Source organism: Drosophila persimilis, unplaced genomic scaffold (genome assembly GCF_003286085.1).
Source record: "Drosophila persimilis strain 14011-0111.01,24,50 unplaced genomic scaffold, DperRS2 tig00000606-arrow-arrow-pilon, whole genome shotgun sequence".
NCBI lineage: Eukaryota > Metazoa > Arthropoda > Insecta > Diptera > Drosophilidae > Drosophila > Drosophila persimilis.
Window position 1 is genome coordinate 888,372 of NW_020825324.1, and position 26,255 is coordinate 914,626.

A 26,255-nucleotide genomic window follows, 5' to 3' on the forward strand; every position below is an offset into this window, starting at 1 on the left:
CACAGCACAAAGTGGGGGAGGGTGGGGTGGGGTGGGTTTATAATTGTTTTCCTTCTATTCAAGAAATTCGCTTTATTTCGTAGCATGCATTGATTAAACATTTTCTTGTGTTTTGTTTAGGATGGTTTTTAGTTGTCTGTTATACAACTGCAACTGTTATACACTGTTATGAACTAGGAAGAACCTCTTTCACATGACGATTTCAACCTGTTTCTGTTTCTTTATATGTTTTCCTGTTGCGGATTGGTCGCCTGTGCCAGCACGAAGGTGGCGCCTATAGGTGGTTGTGGTAGGATAGGGCATGGTATGGTATGGTTTGTAGTTTCTGCTTTTGAGACGAGGGTAGGAGGTAGTATTGATAGTAGTATTAGTATTAGTTGTGGTAGTAGTAGTAGTACATAAAAGAAAACCCTGCCTTGGCTATTGCTGATATCGATGGTTGCTGGTTGCTGGTTGCAGCCTCCGATTGCTGTTGTGGCTGTTGCTGTTGCTGTTGCTGGTTATTGCGGCGCTACATCTTCTCCTTCCTCGTTCCAAGTGATTTTTCTGCTTACTACTTCTTACTGCTGCGAGCTCGCCAGCTGCTGCTGGGAGGTGGCCAGAGTTTCATTGCTAGCGCTCAGTGGCGGCGACGGTTGCTGCTGCAATTGGTGCGAAGTCGCTGCCGACGACGCCTGCTGCTGTTGCTGCTGATGATGGGCAGGCGGCGTCGATGACGACGAAGACGCCGACACAGATTGATGGTGCGATTGCGGCGGCAGTGGCTGCTGCTGTTGCTGTTGCTGCAACGTCGGCGAAAGTTCCTGCTGCTGTTGCTGAAGCTGCTGGGATCCACTGGTCGCAGCACCGGCTAAGCTCAGTTGCTGTTGTTGCAGTTGTTCTTTGGCAGCTTTCTGTTTCTTGGTCACTGGCGGCGGGTTCGTGGACAACATCATGGCCCGGATGCGACGCTGGGCGGACTGCAATGATATACATGGATGGATCACAATCTCTCACAATCTTCTCTCTCTTGGCAAGCCACTCACCTGTACGCTGTAGAATGGCCCAATGATGTGAACGGGCGTCTCCTCATCACCGCCTGCTGGCGGGGCCAGGGCATGCTCTGGCAGCTTGATGACACTGCCCGTTACGCGCTGCAGTTCGCGCACATTCTGACCTCCTTTGCCGATAATACGGCCGACCTGTGTGTGTGTGCAAAAGAAAATCCATTAGTTTAAAGGAAACAAGGGTATTTCATGGCAATATATGAACAAATACAACCCGAAACCGATCCGTATACCTATCATTTACAAATAGCCCCTCTTCGAGATAAACTTCGGTATGGTTTATTACCTGAGAGCTTGCCACAAGCAGTTCGACCGTTAGACGAACATCATCGGTGCCGCACATGAAACCCTCTTCGCGCATCTTCTCAAAGATCATGTACTGCGCCTTCCACTGACCCTCCGGTGTACCAACAATCGTTACTTTACGTTCCGTTTGTTGGTCCAGCGGCTTGTCGGCATCGAGGGGTGCAATCTTCAGGGATGCATTCGAGAATCTCATTATGCTACGTATATGGGAGCCCTTGGTGCCGATGATCGCCCCAACGGCATTGTTCGGTATATAGAGATATGTCGTCTCCTGCAGATCATTGGGGAAGACCGGCGGAACTACGCTGGCCGGCGTCTTGGACATGGCAAAGCTCTGACACGATGGGAATGGCATGCTTGTGTTAAAGACCATGCCATTGCCGGGTGTCGACATCATTGCCATGGGATGAAGGCCGGGGAACATGAGGCTCTGCGGTGCCATCGCCTGTAGGTCATTCTCGTAGCTCTGGCGCAGTTTGGTGCTGATCTGGTTCTCGGCCCGCGACATATTCTCGATCAAACCCTTCACCGTGATAATGCGCTCCAGATTGAAGCTGTTGATGTCATTGATCGAGCTGACGGTGATCTTCGTGTCGGTGTCCTGCATGATCCGTTTGATGGTGTTCCCAGACTTTCCAATGATCCTTCCAATCAGATTGTTGTGGGCCAGTATCTTCAGGCAGATTTCACTGTGGAGATGGATGGAGTGCATAGAAATGGTATGAAGGGGGATCTGACGTATGTGTTTCAGTGATTAGTGCTCACCCCTTATTCGTGGAGAGGGCCTCCTGCTGCATGACCTCCAGAATGCGCTTGCAGGCATTGGTGCAGTTCTCCGGATTGCCATAGATCGTGATCGACTTCTCCAGGGAGCCGACATTCTCCTTGCGATGCACATCCACACGGGCCCGACTCTGCTGTGTGATTGTCCTGATCGTGCTGCCCTGTCGTCCTATAATGGCCCCAACCATTTCGCTCTGGACGAGAATGCGCAGCGGGAAGTCAGCCTGGCGCCCGGGTCCCGGCATACCCGGGTACGTATTGCGCTGATTGCGCTGACTGCGACGCTGGTTTTTATCCAGCTGCTCGCAATGGAGCTTGTTGCCCTCGAATTCGACTCCGTTGAGGCCGCCAGCAGCTCTGTGGATGGGAAGGGTATGTCGATATGACATACATATGTATCCATTAGAGGGGGATTTTATAGAGTGGAGATGTTGAGATCGGGGGTGTTTTGATTTCCTAAACATTGAACAACGGAAAGAGGATGCCAATCCCCCACACACACACACACACACACAAAGTCCAAGCCCCAGCTCTCTCTCTCTCTCTCTCTTTGTTCTAAGAAATATATCCATGCTTAACACCGAGATTAACACAGAGATTGCTGCTATATAATCTCGAAACCAAATGGGATCATATATCGTATTGGATTTTTCTCAATGACAATCCCGGATGTTAAGCCAGGATCTGTTGGGGGTTGGGGGTGGTGGGGCGGTCAATTGGGTCGATTGGGTAGATGGTTTTGATTTTGTTTTTGTATTGGGGGTATATACCTTTGCGCCTGCTCAGGGTTTTCGAATGTAATATGTACTGTTTGAGTAGATTGGTCCTTACTAGAAATAGCCTCGCATTGTTTCACGATGCCGAAGGGCTTCAGTAGCGGTTCGATGTCTTCGAAACGTGTTTGCATCGGTATGCCGCTTATTAAGAGTTTTGATGTCGTAACACTGCGAAGAAAATGGCGTGAAAAAAACACACACACGGTGAAAACAAAACAAAAAAAAAAGATAGAAAAACGAAAACAAAAAAATAGTAGTAATTGTAGTAGTTGTAGTAGTAGTAGTAGTAGAAACAGTAGTAAACCGAAAACACATAGAAGAAAAAAAACAACACAAAACGCAAAAAAAGGAAAGATGCGAAAGGGTAGGACATGGATAAGATAAGTAGAGAAATGGCAGGGAATGTGGAAAAGGGGGAGGGGGGGAGAATGAAGAAAAAGAAATGCCACAAAAGGATAACGGATAATGCAATAAATAGAGCAGCGTCACAGCGAAAACACGTCGCATTAAAAGGGGGCGACAGACAGGCAGACAGACAGAACAGAGAGCTAATCAGCAAGAGAGAGAGAGAGAGAGAGAGAGATAAAGCCAGAGATGTAACATCGCAAGTAGCATCTAGAATTTAGCGTTCCTATAGGGGTACGTATGGATGTGTGTCTGTGTGCAAGTCTGTACTAAGGGAATCGCGATCCACTTACACAAAAAGTCAGGTTATGTTGCACTAAAGAGAACACACACGCGCGCGCGCAGGACAGCCAGGGAATAGGAGCACTAAAAACTAATACCCGCAGTAACGGTAGATGTACTAAAACGCGCAGTCAATAGTTGCTGTACTAAATAACGGCTCACGCAGGCCAGGGTTGTTCTAAATAGAGCGCACGCGCAAAGGCAAAGAATGAGAGCATCAATACAAACACACACACACACACACATACATTAGCCGGCAAACTTTTTACCACAAGGAGGCGCCAAAAAAGGCCCGACAGAGGGCGTGTGTGTTGTGTTAGTTGTGTGTGTGTGTATGTGAGTGTATACGTGTGTGTGTGTGCAAGCCTAAAAAACGTACAAAATCTAAGCACATTTTACAAGCCGTGAACGAACACGTGAGTTAGTTGCTTACAAATATATGTATGTATGTATGTACACATGTGGGATAAATGGGAAAGGATCTTGGTGTTAAAAAGAGACTTCCAATACTTATGCAAACTACATATAAAGAGGATGTGAGAGATGTGGGGGCGCCCTTCCGATACACCCAACAGCAACCGTTACCTGTGCTTCGCCAACACCGTCGAATATTGAACAGCTTGATTGTTAATGTAAAATGTATAGATACAATAAGAAATCGAATCCTCATTCCATATCGTCATGGAAAAGCCTTCCATTATCAAAAGAAAACCACAATTAATCACAAAAAATTGAGAGAGCACGCCGAGTGTTCGAAATTAAATGAACTGAAGCAAACAAAAATCTGGGAATCCGGTCACAAACTCAACGCAGAACGGCGACAATGGCGCCGCTTTTGTGCTGCTGCGCCGGCGCCTCAGCCTGCTATTTTTTTTTTGCCTCCTTCTTCTTCTTCTGTCTAGTTGCTGCTCGCGCTCTGTTTTGCAACAAACCTTGGGCTCAAGGCGTATGGATATAGGGTAAGGCACTCTCCCAATTGGCTATCGTTGGAGGGAGAATGGGACTTGAATGCCTCACCTTATATATAAATATTCGACCTATTTTTTGTATATTTTCCTCTAGCTACTGATGTTCTAACGTTCTTCTTCCTCGGCATCTTGCCCTGCAGAAAGCCACCATCAACGAAGCGTATGTATGGGCATGAGGAATGAGAATGAAAGAGGGCAATGCAATGGCAAAAACGACGCCTGGAATGTTGCACATTTAATATCGTGTTTATTTTTCTTGGAAGTAATTTCACTCCAGTCGCCCGACGGCCGACGACCGACCGACGACGACCGAAGTCTCGTCGTCGCCGCCAACAACATAAAGTTGCAAAGAAGAGCGAGAGACAGAGAGAGAGAGAGATCAAATGTGAAGAGAAGCAGCAGACAGGAAGGAGGAGAGAAGTCGATTTTTTTTGCTCATTTTCCTTTTGTTCTTTAATTTAAATTTCAGTTTCTGTTTCTTGTGAATGATATCCATATGTATGTACATATATACCATATTGTATATTATGTATTGCCAAACTGTTCAGTACTTGTCCAACTGTATGATGGCTTCCTTAAACTGAAAAGCTCTCAAACTTTCTCTCTCAAACTATACAATAGACAACCGGCAACGTGAGCGAGAAAAAGAGGGCAAAAAATTATCTGCAGCGCATTCCTTCCAGCATTCCAATCGCATTTTACCATTACACCGTACTTTGCCCCCTCCCTGACAAACGGTTGACCATCGATCCCATTTTTTCGCTCTCATGCCGTCATTGCCGTTTGTTTCTTTCCTTCTGCGCCGCATTTCTTAGCCGGCGGCTATGCACGCGCTCCGGATCAGGCTCTATAGATATTTCAGCTTTTTTTCCCCGGAATTCCAGGCGAATTCTGCCAGCGTTTGCTATTTTGTTTGGTGTTGCAGCTCTCTTCGCTGGAATCTGATCCCGCCCGTTTCATCCAGTGGCCTGGATTCTGGTGGCCTGGCTGCCCCCAGCCACATACACATACATATGTATTGAGATGTATGTACATAACTGTAACTGCTGAGCATGCGTCACACGTCTGCATTTGAGGGCTGCAGCCCCAGCCCCAGCCCCAGCCGAAGCCGCAGCCGCAGCGCCCCAGCCTCTGCCTGAATATGCATGCAAATGTCATGTTGCAGTTCGTTGACGCTGACGCTGGCAGAGCAGCGACCGCAGTGCATATCCAATGAGAATGCTCCATTGGCTTTCTTTATTTCTCCCAGCAGCAGCAGCAGCGGCGGCAGTCATTACAGTGTCTCTGTTGCATTTCACCTTTCCTGCGTTCTTTTCCATTCTTTTTCGACATGTGACTAAGTAAATGACCTATGAGGGCTTTTTTGCTATTCTTCCGTTATCAGTGCAGGGCGAGACACGTCTCTGCTTACCAGTTAACGGTAATACTACTTTACATGGTCTAAAAGTAACCAGCCACAGCTCCCCGCTAGTGGCAGAATTCATTCAGAAGTAGTCATGGGTGGTTCCCCTAGGAAAATCACCCCCTTCCACATTAGATACATTTTTCGATTGACGTGTATTAAACAATGAATGACGTTTTGCTGTATTTGCTGTCAGTTGATGTCACTTCGATACAAATGACACGACCAGATACCATTCGCTTTGAGTGATTTTGGTATTTTTACAATGAAATACTGAAGAGATATTGCGTCAAGTGACAGGCACACTCGATGCAAAGAGCGAATTTATTCTGAGAATCTTTCTAAAATGCTTCAAAATTGTTTAAGCTGGTACTTTAAATGAAATATTAAATATCATTAAGTACAGATCAGAATTTGATTTTTCGAGATGGTGGAACCAACCAATCTAATCGAGATATCACACATTTATGTAACTACGGGTCTTTACATAATTATCAATGATTTGGCAAGCACCCATCATACATATGTGCCGCTCACGTACACGTGTAGAACAGGGGTTGGATCCAATAAATTGTTCCGTTTTGCCTGCCGACCCCTGGTCTAAATCAAACCATTTCTTATGAGGGGAGTAAAAGCCTATTTTCGATACAATATATGTTTTTTTCTTCAATTAAACGGAAAGATCCAAATAAGTAGTTAACATCGAATGTATGCACAGGTCCATTCTGGAAGACATGAATTCTAGTGGAAGCATCAGCTCCTCCCACTAGCAGCTCTTCGGTGAATGGCCGTGAATCCGCGTAGTGAAAGTAATCAGGTGTAGCCACCGGCCGGCTAGTAATTCACCGGTGAATAGCCCGCTGACTGCTTCACGAGGGGTGCCCTCTTAAGACAACCAATACAGGCGCAGCGCCGCAGTCAGCAACGGGGCGCCGTTGCGTGTTCTTTTTCTCTGCTCTCTGCATTTATCTCTTTCGCACATATAGAAGAAAAAAGCCCGACTCAATGCACTCACAAACACACGCATCGGCCTTTAATGCTGCGCTCGCTCTCTTGGTGCGTGTGTGTTTCACTTTGCTTTCTTTCTTTTTTCTTCCTTTTTTGTTGTTGTGTTTTTGTTTTGTATAACTTTTATGAATGAAAAACTCTGAAATCTGCTTTTGACGCGGCCTGAGTTGCTTTTTATTGCAACTTTATTTCTGTCTCTTGCTGGCGGACGCCGACAAACACGTGAACACATGCACAGTCTGTGTCTGTCTGTGTGCAATGAATGCTCTACGGATGTGTTGGGTCGCGTGAGCGGGTGTGAGTGTGCTTCTTGTGTTCTATTTTCATTGCATTCCACAAGTTGCTGGTTGCGATTGTGGTGCAGTTAGATAGGTAGAGAGAGACAGAGAGCGGGAGAGCGGGAGAGAAGTTCGTTTTTTTTTTTATTATTTGCAGAGCTTATCTATTCACCCCCTACTCTTCGCTACACTTGGCGAAAAACTGCATTAAAACAATTTGTTTTGTGAGCGAAAAAAAAAAACTTGTTTCCCCCGAGAGCGTACAACCAAAAAAGAGCAGCCAGCAGCAGCAGCAGCAGCGCTTTGACCTAAATTGGTTTTGCCTGCTTCCCCTCATTGCCTTCTCGATTCTCGATGGATGTACAGTGGAACCTTCCACTTGTTGCACATTCGTATAGCGTGCTCCGATCTGGATCATATTTGACAGGTTTCTGCGGATTGATGCAGTGACTGCATAAAATGTGAAGAGTATTCATTGGATCTATGGAGGGCCCTAAATACATAATCTCATCATATCATCTGTTTGTATCTATCTGGTGGTTTTATTTTCGGTATATTCCCGAGGATAGAATACAAAAAATATTCCTTGAGCATACTTTGAGAGACCATAGCTTGCTCCTTTTTCCGTGCCTCTACATGTATCTGTATCTGCATTTGCATCTGCATTGCAAATATTTATTGATTTTATTCTCTTTCCGTGGGGCCCACTGTAGCTTTTATTAGTGCATTCCTCCTCCCACTACAATAAGTCATATGTATGCGTATATCTGTGACAAATTCGTTATATTTTATGTGCACATTCATATAGCTGCTCTTCGCATTGCCCTGCCTCGTTATTTCTGTTTGCTTTTTATTTTTATTATTATTTTTTACTTTTTTGCGAGTCCATCAACATGGAAAAGTGACTGCAAAGGACAAAATGGCGAACAAGGAGTGTGTGCTTGGAGTTGGAGGGTGGAAGGAAGGCGAGAGGAGGCTGGTGGTATTCATTGGTTGCAGCCAATACTTGAATGTGCGCTGTGTGCAACAGGGTGCAAGCTGGCGGTGTCGGCGGTGGGCGTGCCACAAAGCTGCCATATGGAGACGACAGCGATGAGACCATTGAAAGTGGACAAAGAGCCGCACCAGCAACCAGTCAACGCCACCATGCCACCAAGCTCGAAAGCAAACAATTACAGATGCATATATGAACTCATAGTACGCTTTGGCCACTGCAGTGGCGGCAGTGGTTTGTTTGGATTTTAATCCACTTAGGATCATATTCATTCTAGCTGGCATATGAAAAAGATAAGCCCAACGGGCAGGGCACATCCATGCTCCTATCGCTCCTATTTGCAAATGAGAATGCCCGAGAATAAAAAAGAAACAACATGCATGTTGTGTGCATGATGGGGCACATTTATGCTTATGAGGGTTTTCTTTTCTTGTTGGAGTGCTGATTTATAGCATAGATATTCCAGCCAAATTTCAGATGTTGCATCCGCAAGGGTATCTAAGGGTTCGCCCTTCGCTGTGGCTTTTTCATTTTAATTTGAACCAGATGACAGAATGATGAATGACATAAAGGATACACACACACACACACACAAACGGAGAGGGAAAAAGAGAGACAGGGGAAATGGTGAAACTTTCTTTCACTTGAACTGGGATTAATGACCGGACATTCCCCTTAGCCACTACATATGCATGATATTTATGAGAGCACCGTTCTTCCTACAACACCTACATGCATGCTATACTCGTATGTAAATATCTACTGCTCTGTATCTCATCTCTCCCATGTGCGGCGGATGTAATTTGTCCGATTAGTTTGATTTTGAGTAGATTGATTGATTCAATTATTATCGTATGCCCCTGCCCAATAAAAGTGGTATATCTTAAAAGTTGTGACCACCACAACCACAAAATTGCAATTCCAAAAGTGCGGGAGAGAATGAGAGGGAGAGAGAGAGTGTGTGAAAATGAGTACACGAATACGGGACTAGAGATACATATTGTGTGCATGTAGTACATGAATGGGTGCGGATGGTGGGGTGAGGAGAGGAGGAGGGACACACACAGACGGGTGGGGAGAGGTAGGGGGGGAAGACCGGAGACCGACCCAATAAAACACTCACCGATCCAAGTACCGTATAAATGTAGGTTGTTTTTGTTGATAAAAAACGTTGTTGTTGTTGTTGTTGTTGTTGTTGGGTATATTATTGTTAATATTATTGTTATTATTATTGAGTCTGTTTTGGTTGTTGTGGATGTTGATATTGTTGTTTGCGTGCATTTTTGCTTAGTTTTTATATACTTTTATGTGTCTAGTGTAGAATTTTCGAATTTCGAACTTTTTCTTATAATATTATACAAATATTATTTAACGTTTAACGCCCAGGGCCCGCGCCGCTTCTTCCACTTGCACTTCCAGACACCTTCCACTCGATCTATCGAATTTTACTTCTCCTTTTTTTGTGTGTGTTTTTCTCTCGTCTGTCTATACTTCAAAATTCGCAAATGGGAATAAGCAATAGACAGAAAGATAGATAGAGAGAGAGAGAGAGAGAGGGAGACCATGAGAAGCACGGTTGAAGTGAGATAGAGCACAGTGACGTTTTTGGGAGAAGCAGAAGTCTTCTCCTACTGCTTCCGCGTTACATTACTCTTTCACTCTCTCCCTCTCTCTCTCTCTCTCTCTCTCTGTTACTAATCTCTGACAATATTTCATCTCTCATTCACTCTATAATCTCTCACTTTTCACAAGATTCGAGCGCTCTCTTTCTCTCAAAAAAAAGAAGCTTTTGCTGATATGATTTTCGGTTTTCTTTAACTTTTCTGTTCTCTTTTCTTTTGCTTCTTAAAGTTCTTCCGCTCTCACTCTCTCTCACTCGGAACCAGTGCTTCTTCATTAAGCTCTTTCTGTTCCCACTCCCTCGCTCTCTGCTGGTGCTTCTTCTAGTTGTGTTCTTGTTCTTGTTATTTTTAGTGGTCATGCGTATGGGCTTTAGTTTTCTTTGTGTTTCTTTTTGGTTAGCATTTCTTCTATTCCACAGCATGACTCACATGAACACTAACCCACACACATCCGTGGGGAAAGAAAGAGAAACAGCCGAAGGGAGAGAGAGAGAGAGTGAGGTAGCGAGCGTGTGATCGCCTATCACGCATTAGTGGGACAAGCCGCAGCACCACGCCGTGATTGAACCATTTCTAATCCGAGATCCGAAACGTGAAACGTGTTTGACTAATTAGCAGAAGCGACAGCCACAGCCACAGCCACGGCCACAGCCACACACTGCAGTCCGAAGTAGTCCGGTCTGGCCAGGGTTGCCACCACCAGCAGCAATACGCAGCACCAGTTACCGTTATAGCATGGGAATGAATGCCAGAGACTGCTCAAAGCAGACGCGTGCAAAGTAGGTCAGTGTCCAGCTGCTGCTGCTGCTGCTGCTCGGCACATGGCACACAGGGGTTTTGGCACCAATTGATTTTCACCGTGAGTGGTGCACACTTTTCCAACAACGAAAATGGCGCAAAAAAAAAAAAAAAACCTTCAAGAGATTGGGAAAACCCAAGAGGAGGATCGTTAGATAAGAGCTTTCTTCATATCTTGTGCCGGCGAATTCCGGTCTCCCCCCAGCAGAGCAGCAGCAGAAGCTGTAAATTGATCAGGACCATAATTCTAGGAAGATGAATACGAATCCCCATTGGCAACATCCGCCTTTAGTTTCCTTCTCCGATTGGGTTGAATTTTCCACAAATTGTTGGCTAAACTGAAAACTTTAAGATTTGTGTCTGCCACAGCAGTTTTCCAAAGATAAAATTGCACGAATTCAACATGATCTCCGCGTTCTGTGGCTGTGTCTGTGTCTGTGTCTGACACTGGCTTTAGCTCTCACTCTCAGATTCTTGGAAACAGTTTATGGGATCATCATCATCATCGACGCGATGCGATGCGGCGCGGAGATGGTTTTGGTTTCCTCTGCCCTATACTCTACTCCACGCGAGGAGCCGGGTATGCATAGTAGAAAGGCAACCAAAAGAGACGGTGAGACAGAGACTAAGAGAGAGATGAGAAAATGCGGCGCCGGCGGAAAGTGGCACACCGGTGTCTGTCATAACGGTATCCAATGCAAAGATTTGTTATTTTTGTTTTGTGTGTGGCGTTCTTCTCCACTTCACTTCACTTCACTCCACTCCACTCCACTCTGCTCTTCGGTCCACTCTCCATCCACACTTTATATGTATGTGTGTGGATGTCTGCATGTGCCTGAGCGTGTTTGTGCCTCTGTGTGTGTGTGTGTGTTTTTGTAGATAAACGCACGACCACACGACAATCAGTCAGAACACGAAGAGGAGGAGAAGGAGGAGGAGGAGGAGGGAGAAAGAGCTGGCAAATGGGTGGCAAAAAACTACGAAATAGCGTGGGCAGGAGATTGGGGCTAAAGACACGACACAAACTCTTGCTTTTTGCGGCTCATTCCTTGTTGCTGTTTCTGTTGTTTTTGTTGTTGTTTTTTTGCACTATTTTTCGGGTGTTGCAGTGACAAACAAATATTAAAAAAAATAAAAACCGTAATATTGTATCAATCATATTTCCTTTTTCAGAATTTGATCTAAAAAACATGAGCGCTCGTAGTGTGCAAATGAAAGAATACAAAAAAAATATATACATATGTATATATTCTCAAAAAAAAAAGAACCACACGTACACGTAGTACGAACGCACACAAACAAACACACTCATATGCACACATGCAAAAACACTCACACACACACACACCAATTGGCTGTCTTATAATATTTTATAATTGTTGCTTTTGTTGTTTCTGTTCTGTTCTGTTGCTTTTTGTGCAACTACGCCGCGTATTTCCAGACAACCGCAAAATGCAGAGAGTATTCGAATACTGACTTCGCCAAAGAGAAGCAGCAACAGTCAGCACAGGCACACCAGCCACACCATCACCGGCAGGCAGGCAGAGCCCCAGTAGTGGAGGCAGCAGCAGCAGCGGCAGCGGTAGCAGCAGCAGCGGCGGCGGCCCCAAAGCAGAATGCGAGAGTAGCAAAAATGGAACGGTGCGGGGGAGGGGGCGTGCGGGAAGAAGGAGAAGAACGAGACATGAACCCAGTCAGACGACGACGACGGTGGCGGCGGTGGGCCGACAGACAGAGAGAGAGAGAGAGAGAGAGAGAGAGCGAGAGCGCGAGAGCAAGGATGGGAGAGCAACCAAGTGGGGAATGACGATGAGCGAGTCAAAGTTTCGGAGCGAACGCCAATAAAACTTCGGTGTCTCGTGTCTTTTTGCGCGGGTATGTGTGTTTTGCGAAAAGACGGAGGAGGTAAAGTAGGAGAAGTGATGACGGAGTAGGCCCCCACAATTTACGTAAAACCATTACGTGCTTTGCCAAAGCGTGGCCAGACTGCCAAAGAGGGGAGCACGGGATTGGGTTTGGAACATTGTGAGCGTACAACAAAGAAACTAAGATATTTTATGGTCCCACATGTGCACGAGGTAATGCAAATATTTAATCCGATTAATTAGGTTCCACTTTCACGATCCACAAGCGCGCCCGCCAGTCTGGCAACGCTCGCCTGCTGTCCGTCAAGTGTCGCAAAGAGAGCACGACCGTTCTCTTTCCCAATTGTTGCGCTCTTTACGCTCGCTCTACCCTCTCTCGTGTGAATGATCAGCGTCGTGCGTTTGTGTGGCATAGTTTTTTTTTGTTTTGCAGGCGGTGGGTTCTCTTTTCATTCACGTTCTCTCTTTGTGGTTTCTCTTCCATCGGCAAAGTGCAGCCTTGATTACGTGATTACGTCACGCCTTGCATGCGTGCATCGCTGCTACCGCCACGCGTGCCTTTGTATGCGTGTGTGTGTGTGTTTTTGTTGTTGTTCATGCGGTTGTTTTGGCATGGCACCCGACCCTCGACCCCCGACGCGACCCCGTCGCAGCAAAACAAAGACAACAACAGGAGCGCGCGCGCGTCAACTATTTGTTATTTCCGGTCATTGATTGCCTTTACATACAAACATATACAACAAACACACACACGTACATATGTACATACATTTCAGTGTCTCCATACACATGCATGTGTGATAATTACACGCTTGCCAACACTGTCAGCGCCAGCCATACATACATACATAAACACATAGTATGTACATATGTGTGTACATACATATGCAACCATATGCTGACCGCAAAAAAAGCCCAATAATAAAAACGCGGCCAGCAAAAGTTAAGTGAATAAAGCGAGAACAACGGTTAAAACAGTTGTAAACAGGCGGCAACAAACCGCTTAACTTAATACACAAGAGAGGGAGAGAGGGAGTGTGTGTGAGAGTGAGAGCGAGAGCTCTGCCCCGCTGCTCATTTTGGAGGTTCAATGGCCTGAACAGCGCCCCTCCCCCAGCCCCTCCCTACCTTCCCACACGTTCCCCAAAGCTCCCCCCTAAAAACCGACCAGCCGACCGACCGGCCGGCCGGCCACGTTGATCATGAATTGCTGATAGTGCGACGACGACGGCGGCAGAAAGAGATCGCGACTGTGGTAGCAGCGTGCTTAAAGCGCAGCAGCAGCTGTGTTGGAGCTGGGAGAGCTTTCGGTTGTCGCGGAGAATGGAATGGCATGGAATGGAAATGGAAATGGAACCCCGATACGATCGCAAGCGATCGGCCAACCCTTTTTCGCGATTCGCGCGGTGAAATGCTTTCTTCTCTCTCTCTCTCTCTCTCTTCGCACACGAATAGAGGGAGAGAGTCGAGTCCTTGTTGTTGCGGGTCACTTAATTTCTATGCCCCTACCTGCGTGTCGAGAACACACGCAAGGACACTACAAGGAGAAAAGGGTTGCCTGGGTCCCGCGATCGCGCGGCGGCTACTTGCAGCAGCTGCCACTCGCGAAAAGAAAGTGATCGCGCCACCGAAATAACGGGTATACTATTGTATGGGATGGGGGAAGAAAGCCCAAGTGTCCTGTGTGGTAAGAACAGTTGGACGAAGGAACCTCTTAGACCTCATGATGATGTTCGTTTCGTTTCAAAATGAAGGCACACCAAACCACATCTAAAACCCTCAAAAACAAAAAAAAAAAAGAAAGAAAAAGGAAGCCCCAACGACGCGACCCTTCTCTTCTGCCGCCGCAGCCTCCTACTCCTGGATGTGTGTCCACTACCTTACTCTCATCGCATCGCATCGCACCATCTTTCTCCTGCATGCCTCTGTGCCTGTGCCATCCTTCCTTTGACAGCGTGTTTTTTGTGTTTTTTTGTATTTTTTTTTTTGTTTTTGGTTTGTTTGAAAAACTAAGCCAGCAGTAACACGAATCTCGAGATACACATACAAACATATACGTATGTACATGCCCATCTCCTCACGTGTGTTTCTGTGTGTGTGTGTGTGTGTGTGTGTGTGTATGTGTGTGTCGTTGTCGCTGTGGAATTCTTGGAAATTTCTAATGAACACAAACTCAAAAAGGAGCACACAAAAATGTAGTTAAACAACAAAGCAACAACAGGCAAGAATGTGCTGCCACAGAGAGAGAGAGAGACGAGAGAGAGGAGGGAGCGAGAGAGAGAGAGATGTAGCGCGGGAGAGCAAGAGAGATCGTTCAACAATTAGATGCCACACGATCGATACCTTGATAAATGATAACTTTAAAGAGAGATAGCGAGAGATATTCAGAGAATTCTCAAATGTATCTTCAGGTATCTTTCATGACCTTCGGCACATTCGATAACGATCACTTCGCTACAGCACTTCCAGGATCTTCGATATCTATCGAAGACAATCCATCAGCGGAGTCGGGCGGAGGTGCCCCGCCCCGCCCCAGCTTCTTTTTTATACCCGGTACTCAAAAAGAGTACAGAGGTATATGAGGTTTGTGGTCACAGTGCCTGATGAAGCGTTTCCGACCCCATAAAGTATGTAGTATATTCGTGATCAGCATCAATAGCCGAGTCGATAAAGCCAAGTCCGTCCATCCGTCTTGTTTGGCGCCTAGTTCTCAGAGACAATGAGAGTTCTAGAGCAACCAAGGCCCGCCCCGCTCTCTTCCGCCTCCTCAAAGGACGCAGATTTGTGGGACCCGAAAAGGCAGAATCGTAGAGAATGACCATCAGACGAATCAGAGTTCTAGCCAAAAATCGCTTAGAGAATGCCCTCTCTTTCACACACTCTTCGTCGTGCAGTGTGCGCCCTCTGGCGGTGGGGAGCGGGTATAAATGTGCCAACGTTCCCGCTCGTTTCGTATTCTGAATGTCATTTCGAGATTCGATTCGATACCGAACCGAATTTCTGTGCGTGTGTGATTACAACATATTGAAATTAGGGCAGGGCAAGACTCCGACTCCTACCACACATCGCTCCTACCTGACATCGACTCACACACACACACACACGCAGAGAGAGAGAGAAGAACTCTGTGCCGGCGGCCGCCTCCGCGGGCTACCCGCCTACCTGCCCTCACACACAAAAACATTTGCATCCTGTTTGCCTCAGAGTGCAAAGAAGAAGTCGGTGTCCTTCTGCTCTTCCGCTGTGCCGAATCCGTACCGGCGGGATCCAGCACAAACAATATGGGGCAACAAATACCTCAATTCGGGGCCAAAATGTAGGTAAAGTGTCCGCCGCCTCTCTGTCCCACTGCCAGAGAAGAGAGTCTCTCCGTCTGTACCCCGTCTGTCTGTGGCCCTCCAGTACTTGATTTCATTCAAAACGTTTGATTCTCTATAAAGCATAGAGTTCTTCTTCTGTTCTTCTCACACACAGACACACAAATCTCGTGGGTCTGGCGTGAAACTGGTTTCATTTGGTGCCCCTCCGAAGAGAGAGAGGGAGAGGGGTAGAGAAGCCAAAATGAGATCGATTTGTTCCATAAGCTAGCATAAGAATGTTCGGAATTCCCTGTTCAGGATATGCATTCCCGGAATATATCTTGTATCCGTTCGCTTACGGGAAATTCGTACAGATAATATGGATAGCCAAAAAAGAGGTCTGAATTAATTGTAAGGGTATTTGAAGCTTCGTTTGTCCGTTTCTCGCTTCTCGCTTCTTCGATAAACAAAGGCGGGGGCGAACGATAGGGAAAGGATGGAGAACAGAGGATGGAGGATGGAATGGTGGAATGAATGGAAGCCGAGCAATGGACCAAGGTCAGGCGTCGAACACAGCCACAGCTGCCACAGGAGCAGCAGCAGAGCAGTCTGCTTAGATTCTGCCAGGATCTAGAACCGATCCGACCGATCCAACCCCCAAAAAGCAGAGCAGAGCAGTGAAAATACTCGTTGGCCGCAGAGCCGAAAGGATCCTTCTACTAATTTGACTGTCAATCAAAAAGCAAAAGGCGAGCAAGGACACGGAACAGGAAGCAGTAGCAGCCTCCAGCCTCCAGCCTCCTGCCTCCAGCCTCCTGCCTGATAATCGATGGGAATCAAATTTGCTTCCAAATTTTCCCAAAAAAATTTAAAAAAAATAAAAAAAACCTTCTTAGAAGGGGAGCGAGCGCGAGAAGGTGCTCAAACAAGCGCCTAAGTGGCAAGCGATACAAAGATACAACAGATACCCAGATACCCAGATACAACACAGATGGCAGAAAAAGGGTTGGGAGAGAGAGTGAGATTAGATGGGAGGCAGGGAAGATGGAAGACAAATTGGCAAACGACTGGGCTTCCAGCCTCGAAGCCTCATCATCCCCCCCCCCCCCCCCCCCCCCCCAAGCCGCCTATCCACAGACACTGCCACGGCCACAGCCGCGGCGTTTGTCTGCCAAGTGAACAAACATTAGATGGACATACAAAAATACGAAAAAAAAAAAAGAATGGAAAAAGGATGCCAAAGCATCCTTCATATAATTAAAAATGTTTGAGCATTCGGAGAGAGAAAGGGAGCGAGAGATAGAGAGAAACGAACGCTCTTTGGAAATTTGAGAAACGTGTTTCTGCCTAGAAAAAAAAAAAAACACACACACACACACACACACAACTCTGAACAGAAGCCGAAGCCAGAAAGAATTGTGGAAGGGGAGGGAAGGGAAAAGCCCCTTCTAAACCTAAAAAAAAGGCCAAAATCATATTTCCTCCAATCTCCAAATAAAAAATAAAAAATTGTTCTACTGAGGAGGAAACCTGATCATCATATGAGGGGCGCACACACTCGAAGATACATACATAAGAGAAGATCTCAAAGATACAACCCTTCTTTTCTAAGCACAAAACCTAAAGCAGAAGCTGCCTCCTTGTGGCAAGCGGCATGTTTCCTTTGGAGGATTAAACCAAATGCTACAGAAAAACGATTTCATTCTCACTCTCTCTCTCTCTCTCTCTCTCTCTCTGTCTCTATGTATATATCTCTATATCTCTGTGTGTCTCTTGTTTCCCTGAGATCTTTTTTTTATATTTATTTTTTTGTTTACTTTGAATTCCTGCAAAGAAATTAGTAAGGATTTTTGTTTTGTGCTGCTGCTGCTGTGGCTGCTGCTGGGTTTGCCTAGCAGCTTAGCTGTTGTTGCAACAAGCGGCTTAACACGCAACAAGCTGTGGCTGTGCCGCACAGGGGCAGCAACCAGACAGAATCACAGATATACACAGCCACAGCGAGGCAGATTTAAATGGCATTTAAAATGTGCTTAGTAGTGGGCGAGAGAGAGAGTCCCGTAAGCACACCAGCCACAGGATGCGCTCAATCGCAGCTCGGGGGCTTAGTGGTCCGCTTTCGGGATGAACGCAAAGCTCTCACAGATAAATCTCTTCCTTTCTATTATTATTAAGGGATCTTTCCGTCTTGTTTTCCATCAATGCTACCTTTAAATTTCCAACACAATTTCTCAGCTCTGATGAGCTCAAATCGCACCCACATGGTGCTCGAGCTAATGCCCAGAATTGCATTGAATTGTACATGTCATGTGCATGATTGTATACACCGAGCAAGGCTTTTTGGCTCTATTCCAAAGATCCTTTGGATGATCCTGGTGACAGGATCATGACATGATTTTTGGAGAACTTTCCAACATCCGGAAACTTATTTGCTCCACAGAACCACAGCAGAATCCGTCCATTCATTCAGAAAATACGGTAGTACATATTCCCAGCGCCTTCTTGGGATGGAGGACGGGAGGAGGACTTCTGTTTTCAGCCAAGAAATGATCTGTTTAGGTCTTGGATAAACATTTTCTTTTGCACTTCTTTGAGAATGGTTGGGAATGGGAAGCTGAAAGCCTCAAGAGAGTTGGGTCAAAGTTTGATTTTCAGTTTGACAATTCCCATTCCCCTCCCCCCAGCTGTCTGTCCATCATTGATCTCTCTTCGCACCCTATATGGACTCGATTCCTCCTCTTCGGAGTCCAGCGTGTGTGCGTGCGGTGCGAAGCGGTGCGGTGCGGTGTGGCAAGTATATCAATTTTTGTCAAATCAGGAAGACTCCTCAGGCTTCTCGGGAAAGAAGCATAAAAAGGGTTAGAGCTTAGATGCAGGTAGTGCCACTGCTTTGTAGAGCCCTTGGGGACCAGAGGGTATTTGGTTTTTATGTGACAATGATGATAGTTTCGCCTGCCCTACCCTCCCCTCCCCTCCCGTCCCCTTCCCTTCCATTCCCACCCTACCGTGAGGTGAGAGTTCCGTTCCATTCCTAGGGCTGCTGGGGCTGTTCCTTCCAGTGTTTGCTTACACCACTTGAGCCTTGAGGGAAACGTTGATGAGGGTCAGAGGATGAGCATGAGGAGGATCTTTTCCTGGTCGTCTCCCTGCTCTGAGAGCCTTTTTTTGTACTGCTGCTGATGGTGATGGTGATGCTGCTGCTACTGCTTCATGCCACTGGGTGATATGCCCAATTTATCACAGGAAATTAGCTGCTATTTAGCAGCGTTGTATGTCCAAAAGGAGTTGGTTTTGTTGTTGTTGTTGTTGTTCTGCTGCTGCGGGTGTGGCACAGAGCGAGGGGCAAGCTTCATGTTATTTGGCGTGATAATTTGTGCAATTGTGGATTGGCCAGAAAGACCAATCCTTGCCCCTTTTTGCTTGGGCTTTCCATTACTTATGAGACGTTATGGAGAGTAGAGTACATTTTTGTGGGCAGCCCAAACGAATTGGTCGCCATTTTTTGTGAGGAGAATTTCAGGCACAGTTTCAAGTACTTTGGCAGCAGGGAGTAGGGAGTAGGGTCTGGGGTCTGGGGTCTGGGGTCTGATATCCCTGTGTTCTTGTGGGTGGCAAAGCTACAAAGCATCACACAAACAAAACTACACAAAAAAAGGCTACAGTTTACAGTTTACAGTTTACAGTGGTGGGGTGGGGTGGGGTGAGGTGGGGAATCAGTGATAGTAAATGGGTGGATTGGTGGGGGTATGGTTTTGGTTTTGGTTTTGGTTTTTCGGTACAGAGAGATAGAGGAGTATTGGATCCTTTTGGATCTTTTTTTTTTATACATACCTTGAGGTGCCAGCACCTTCCAACTGCTGCCGATCCAATGGCGGATCGAAGATCTGTTCGCGATCCTCCTTCGATAGCTCCAAGTCGGCGAACTGATCCAATTCGGATGCCATTTTTGCTGCTTTCGTTTTTTGTTCTTTTTGTTGTGGTTGCTTTAACGAGGATTTTGTTGTATTTGATCGACTTTCTGGCTTTGGCTTAGCTCGCGTTTATATGTATATCTATGTATAAAGTATTTATACGATATATATATAGTGTCTAGTAGTTTCTATAGGAATAATTATGTTTTCTTCTCTGCCTAAACGATATCGAAACGAAACCGAAACCGAAACCGAAACTTGTGTGTGTTTTGGGGTGGAGCACTTTAGAATTCTTCGAATCGGGGATTGGTGGCGGGTGGTTCCAATAGAGCTTTCAAAATGGCTTACTCTTCTTACTCTTACTCTTACTCTTACTCTGCACTTTCTCTTTTCTTAGCTTTTCCCCTGTTTTTCATGTGTGTTTGGTGTTTTGTTTGGTGGGAGGATGGAATGATGGAACTTTTTTTGTTTTGCTCGCTCAATTAATCGATTCACACATGTCCTTGACAGATTAATTTTTAAAAATGTGTGTGTGTGTTTTTTTTTTGTGTTTTGTTGTTTGGTTTTTGGTTTTGGCTTTGTTTGTTTATTTGCTTTTGTTGTTATTGGTCGAAGAAACAAAACTTTTGCTGAGCCCGGAATAACTTTTGGCTGGTCAGGGGACTGGCGAGTTTTTAGTTATTTTTTGTTTTTATTTGTAATTATTTTTTCGTGTTGTCGAGTTAGCATTTCTTATGTTTTACTTATGGCCTTTTTTTTTTTTTTTTTGTTGTGGGTCTTTTCACCGTTTTCCGTTTTTATTTTTTCTTCGTTGTTTAATTTGCTGAAAACAGTTTTGTTGTGAAATTTTACATTGGGTTTTTTTTTGCGCTCGAATTTGTGTTTTCCTTGTTCCAAAAAAGGGTTTTTGTTTTTTAGGATTTTGTTGTTGCTGTGTGTTTTGTTGTTGTTTTTTTTTTGTGGTGTCAATTGAGCCAAAAAGGGAAGAATAATCTGTGAAAGAGAATGGTGTTAAGTGGAAGAGTATGGTTAGTTTTGTGGATGGCCGAGAGAAAAATAAAAAAATAAAGTTTTAGGCTGTGATTTTCCGAGGCGGAGAGATAGAGAGAGAGAGAGAGAGGGACACGCAGAGCTTTTTTTCCGTGTCCACCCACTGAACAACAGCTGTTTCGCCCAGCACAGAGATCGCCGGCCGGCTTTCTTTTCTGCTTTCATTGGCGCACGCACACTGGCAGCCGCACACACACACACGCACACGCACACAATGCTGTTTGCTTTCGTCATCAAGCTGCTCAGAGAGAGGCAGAGAGCGGGAGAGCTGGCGACTATTCGTGGGACGGTGGAACGGTGGGACGGTGGGACGGTGGGACTGTGGGATGGTGGACCATTAGAATAGATTTATGCGTGAGAGCGAGGGGTTTTTTTTGGCGGCTGCTGGCGCTGTCCCCAAAAGCTGATGACTTTGATCATGGACGCCCCACGCCCCACGCCCCACACAACCACCCACCACCCCCCTCCCCATCGCCTTTTGTCACTCTCCCTCTTTCTCTATATTCCCGTGTGCGTATGTTTGTGTGTGTTAAAAAAGTACCACTTCTCGCATATGGGCTCTACAAAAAAAAAAAAAACAACAAAAAATAAAACAAAAAATGTGCCCAAAAATGGGGAAATTTTTTTTCTGCTGCTTTTCTGCTTTTGTTTTGCTTCGTTTCTTTCTGGTGGCTTACATTTTGTTGTTGTTGTTGCTTTTGTTGCTATTTCTTGTGTTTTAATTTTGTATGTTTTCTTGCTGGCAGTGGCGGGTTGGGGCAGGGAGGTGGGGCAGCTGTGCGGAGTAGTACCGGTTAGGGGCGGGAGGGGAGTGGAGCGCAGATGATGTCAGAGTGCCGTCTTTTTTTGTGTGTTTCTTTTGCTGCCACTGCTGTTGTTTTTTGTGTGGATTTTGACTTTGATTTTTTGTTTGCACGCGTTTTGATAGTTTATTTTTTTGTGATTGCCAAATTTACAGAATGGAATGTTTTCAAAAAAAAAGGTTTTTTTTCGGTTTGAATTTACTTATTTTTTTGGCAGGCGATCTTTTTTTTTGTGGGCAACACCAAAAAATAACACATAAAAAATATGAGAAAAACAATATTAAGGGGACATTATTTTAAATATACATATATATTTTTTTTGTTGCACACCCACACACCCGCACACCCGCACACTTACACCCGCATCGCACAAACACAAAGCAAAGAAAAGGTAAAAAGAAAAAATGTTGGGAAAAAACAAGTCAAAGTAAAAAATATGCCACGAAAAAAAAGTAACAGCAAAAACAACAGTATGGAGCAGCCCAGCCCCCCTCTCGCACTCACTACACCCCCGCGCGCGCTCTCCAGTGCTCTCTGGTGGCTCTCCTCCCTCTCTCTCTCTCTCTCTCTCTCCGCCTTGTTGTTTTTGTTCAAGTTTTTCTCTAATTATTTGGGGACGCAGGCGTAGGCGCACATGGGGTCGGGGGAGAACAGTGGGGGCCGCCCGTGACTGAATGAATGTCGGATCCGTGGCGCGAAACGTGGAAAAACTTGAATACTTTTTTTGTTTGTGATAACAAAACCAACAAATAAAAAAATGATAGTATGCTTGTCTTTGCGGTGTGCGGTATTTTTGCGTGTTTGGTTTAAACAAATTTTTTGTAGTATTTGTGTATATTTTTGGTGGTTTTTTGTGTTTATTCTTTTCTTTTTCTTTTTTTTGCTGAAGGACTGAACACGGATCCGCGACGTTGCGTTGCTTACAGTTAGGATGATTTTGTGGGATAATATCAACGGAAACGGAACTACTTTTCTGAATTCGGTTAAAAGCGCCAACCGCCAAAATTTTAACCAAATTTCTGTTGTTTCGTTGCCGCGGCCGAGAAAAGATTGAGGCAGCAAAAGTCCACAGTGTCTCCTTTTACATTTTTCCACAACCACCGTACAACCCGTCGCCCGACGCGCCATCGCTGCTGGCGTCGCTGTCGCTTCGGATTTTGAGTGTGATTTTGAGCGCCGCTCGCGCCTTGAGTGTTTGTTTTTTTTTTGAGCTGATTGTTATTTTGAAAATAGCAATTACACTCAATTGGGAGAGCTGGTATGAAAGTTTCCATACCCTATGTTTCTACACATGTAGTGAAACTTACAAAATCAAATGTGAACGATGCAAGAGAGTGATAGTTTGTTGATAAACCTAGAAAACTACTTTTGGCCTTTAAGTGCTCCCAAATGTTGGCCAATTATACTTGCAAGTTACTGATAATCCTAGTATTGTCTTAAACACAGCTGCAGGGAAATGTTTTGTTGAGTATGGAGCTTCCCTATTTGCCTTAATAATGTAAACTCTGTTTTCCGACTTTGTCATCTCAACCATTGTATAGTGTCCTTTTTCAAGCGTGTTCATATGTTGCCCCATCTGTGCTTAAATGTTGCAGTAAAACGTGCCCAGAGAGACCTGGAGCGCCAAGCCGAGAGCGCCGCTCTTGCGCGTTGAGTGTGATTATTATTCGTCCACATACAAATGACACTCAAAATCCCAACCAGCGACCGCGACGCCAGCAGCGTTGCCTGCTCGGTCTGCTTCGTTTCTCGCGATCGTCGCTAATGTTGTTGAATTGGATTGGGATGCTGAGTGCGTCTCTTATTTCTGAGTTATTTCGCTTGAAGAGAACTAACTGTTGCTGTAGCTACTAGACTCCGGCTTTAATAAGTGCAAACGTCTCATCAATTTTATATTATCCTAATTTTTCAAGGGTAGCAAGAGAAAACTCTGCTGGCGTTGCTGCTTGAGTCTAATGACTACTTTGTATGAGGGCAAGAGAGCACCAATGCTCAGTTTTGCGTGATGAGCGAGGTAGAGGCAAAATGTCATAAAAAATTTCCATACTTTTTTATGATAAATATCAAATGTAAATAATATATTTTTTATATAAAAAATACATTAATGATATTTTTAAATATTACAGCCCTCTCTCTCAACAGAGGATTTTGAAGTAGGCCGCCATCAAAGAGCAGCAGAAGCAGAAGCAGCAGCAGAGCTGAAAGCAGCACATGCTAACAGAAGCAGCAACGAGAGAAGATAGCAGCAGCAGCAGCAGCAGCAGCGCTGCGACAGTTTCACTCGAACCACATGCCTTGAGATTCTTCTCTTTTTCGGTAAACGTCGCTGTCGCTGCTGCCCAAAATTCCTATGCGCGTAGACAGCGTCGCGACGACGCTCACACAAGCAAACACACTCACACGCATACTCACACAGCCCGCGAGCACAGCGGCAGCGGCAGCGACAGCGACAGCACCGAACGGAACAGCAGGCAAGAAGACGCACAAAAGCAAATGCGATTGCGGTATGTATTGCCGAAAATTTCAATGAGTGAGTGAGTGAGTGAGCTAGTGACTGGGTGAGTGGCCAAGGGGCGTCGCAGTCGCCGTCGCTGTCGCTGTCGCTGTCGCCGTTGCCCAAAAAATGAAGAGAGCCCAGCCACAGAAATATATACACACACACAGACATACACACACCTACTGGCTGGCACACGGGGGAACCATTGTGGATGGAGAAAGATGGTGACGACGACGACGACGACGGCGCTTAAGCTCGAAAAGGAAGAAGGAAGCGGCAAAGGAAGTGGACACAAAAGCTGCTCCTGCTCCTGTTGCCCTCTGCCGTTTCTTAGAAGGCAGCAACAAAAAACAAAAAAAAAAGAGCGCAAAAAGCTGCCAAAAATTGAAAAACGAAAACGAAATGCGAGCAGTGGGAAAGGGGATGGGGGAGATTCTGTCCAAAATGCTTTAAGCTCGTTTCACATGGAACCTAGTCACAGGGGAGAGGGAAACAGAGAGGTGTCTGAGGAGGGGTGGAACACGGGGCTAGTCCTTGAGTTTATGTTGTATTTTTTTTTTCGTTTTTGGCAAAAGTTTAATTCCAAGAGTACGATTAGTCCTGTTATTTTAAGCCCACACACAAAAAAAATCGACTTTTTACTATATGCACATAAGGAGATTTAACCATGGAAAATTCCATACTCAAACTTGATTTAACTTATGGAAATCCCAGGCCTCAGGGTTTTCCCATAAAGCTATTGAAAATTGTGTGTACGGATACCAATTCTAAAGAGGGGAAACATTATTGAAAGATCCTTTAAGATCCCACCATTATAGGAAATCCGAAGCAGACCAAAGAATATTCTGTGTAAATGGCTCGTTAGCAAAATTGAATGGAGAAATCGAAAACGTGCGGAAAGGGAGACCGGAGCCCCATCATTCTATGGGAATTTCATTTCCCATCATTCGAGCCTTTCCTCATGATGTTGGCTTTCTTTTCGCTCACTTCCCACGTGCCCCGTCGTCCGCTGGCATTTCCTGTTGCAATTATCCAATTGAAAAGGGTTTGCCTGAAGGTCACTTGTTGCATGCAACGCGTTGCAACACTTCCACTTCTGCCAGGCTCTGGCACAGGCGCAGGCACAGGCACACTCCCATCCTCCCTGCCCTGCCGTCTTCTTCGTATTCTGCTTCTGGTTGTAAGCCCTGCACGCGTCGCAATCAAAACAAAATCAGAATCGACAAGAGTCAGCAGGGTGGAGGGAGGAGGGAGGAGGGTACCAAGGTAGGAAAAGGAATGGAAAGGGTCCACGGTCCACGGTCCAGGGTCCAGGGTCCAAGGGGTGTGTATATGTGGCAGTGGCTGTGGCAACTGCAGCAATTGCAGTTGTTGAAGGTGACATTAATTGGCGTTTAATAGGCATCATCTCCGACCGCTGAAAGGGTGCCGTGCCATGCCCTGCCGAGTCGTGCCGCCCAAGGGTTGGCGGGCGGATAGTGCATGCCCCGAACCGAACCGAACCGAACCAAACCGAACCGAACCGAGCCGAATCCCCTTTCCTGACAAGCCAATTAGCGGCTTGAAAAGCTTCCTTGTTGCTGCCTCCACAACAAAAAGCTGCAACAAAAGTGCATCGTCAGAGGGTTCAAGCAGCACCACAGCCACCACAGGGGTGGCAATGGCTATGACTCGTCACGTTCCACGTTGGTGGTCGGCCGGTCGGTGGCAGTACGGTTGCAACAAAATCCTCCCACCACAAGGGGTTGCCCTGGTTGCCCTGGCTGTTGAGTGGTCCGTCAGTGCCTCAGTGGGCGTGGGCAGGCGGTCTCCTCCTCCTCCCGCTCCCGCTCCCGCTCCCTATCCCACCCCCATTTGTGTGCCATCGGCGAATAACCGAAGGCTGTCTGTCGTTCGACCCGACCAGACCCCATCCAGCCTGTTGCACTCTTTGTTGCATGCGGCACAAAATGGCGCGCGCGCAGCAAACTGCAGCAGCAGAGGCCAGAGTGTGTGTGTGTGTGTGGTGTGGTGTGTGGTGTGTGGCGCAGCAACCCCTCAAAAGTATGCAATAGCAGGCCTATCCAGCCGCCACCCCCACACCCGCCCACCAGCTCACGTGGCAGAGCGAAAGGGAAGGAAGCCGAGTCCTGCGAATGGCATTGTCGAGAGCTATGTGCATATTT

At 46.1% G+C, this 26,255-nt stretch overlaps 1 protein-coding gene across 1 annotated transcript in view; it reads right to left on the reverse strand.

Moving 5' to 3' along the window:
• Window positions 1-560: 560 nt before the first annotated feature.
• The window catches only part of LOC6597399 (insulin-like growth factor 2 mRNA-binding protein 1), a 28,754-nt gene continuing 3,059 nt past the window's right edge, over window positions 561-26,255 (reverse strand). Inside the window, exons 2-6 of the mRNA XM_026990644.1 lie at window positions 19,661-19,881; window positions 2,118-2,492; window positions 1,333-2,041; window positions 1,026-1,181; window positions 561-959 (exon numbers count right to left, since the gene is read on the reverse strand). Coding sequence (XP_026846445.1) covers window positions 561-959; window positions 1,026-1,181; window positions 1,333-2,041; window positions 2,118-2,492; window positions 19,661-19,773 — 1,752 coding nt within the window. The 5' untranslated portion in view covers window positions 19,774-19,881. The remainder of the gene's footprint in view (window positions 960-1,025; window positions 1,182-1,332; window positions 2,042-2,117; window positions 2,493-19,660; window positions 19,882-26,255) is intronic.